Source organism: Chaetura pelagica, unplaced genomic scaffold (genome assembly GCF_000747805.2).
Source record: "Chaetura pelagica isolate M959 unplaced genomic scaffold, ChaPel_1.0 scaffold1105, whole genome shotgun sequence".
NCBI lineage: Eukaryota > Metazoa > Chordata > Aves > Apodiformes > Apodidae > Chaetura > Chaetura pelagica.
The window spans coordinates 154,267-154,725 of NW_009953198.1; the positions used below are offsets into that span (position 1 = coordinate 154,267).

The following is a 459-nucleotide window of genomic DNA, read 5'->3' on the forward strand; positions in this document are numbered from 1 at the left end:
GACGCGGCCCTGCTGGAGCCGCACAACCGTCCCGTCCGTCCGCGGCCGCTCCCGGGAGTCACCTCAACGCCAGCGCCGCCATCTTGGAGCGCCGCGCAGGCCGGAAGCGGCCGTGACGCACTTCCGGCCCGCCCCTGTCCCGCTGTCCCGCGTTGGGGACCGGGGCCGCCGCGTCCCCGGTGGGACCGTTGCAGTTTCCCCTCGCAAGTCTCCGAGGCTGCTCGTTATCTCTTTGTTATCCTCCGTTAAACCCTCTGCTGGTCAATATCCCACGGTTATCCCCCGGAGTTGCCCGTTATCCCCCTATTATCACCCCGTTAACCCCCGTAGCCTCCCGAGGCTGCTCATTCGCGTCTCTTTCCCCGTTAACCCCCGGGGCTGCTTGATACTTCATCATTACTCCCTCTTATCCCCCCAAGGGCTGCCCGCTATCCCCTCGTTAACCCCCGTTAACTCCGG

At 65.4% G+C, this 459-nt stretch overlaps 1 protein-coding gene across 1 annotated transcript in view; it reads right to left on the reverse strand.

Annotated features, from left to right (window-relative positions):
- SDHC (succinate dehydrogenase complex, subunit C, integral membrane protein, 15kDa) overlaps window positions 1-82 on the reverse strand; it is a 10,618-nt gene extending 10,536 nt beyond the window's left edge. The window contains exon 1 of the mRNA XM_009997358.1: window positions 63-82. Within this exon, the coding sequence (XP_009995660.1) occupies window positions 63-82 (20 nt within the window). The remainder of the gene's footprint in view (window positions 1-62) is intronic.
- Between the last annotated feature and the right edge of the window lie 377 nt (window positions 83-459).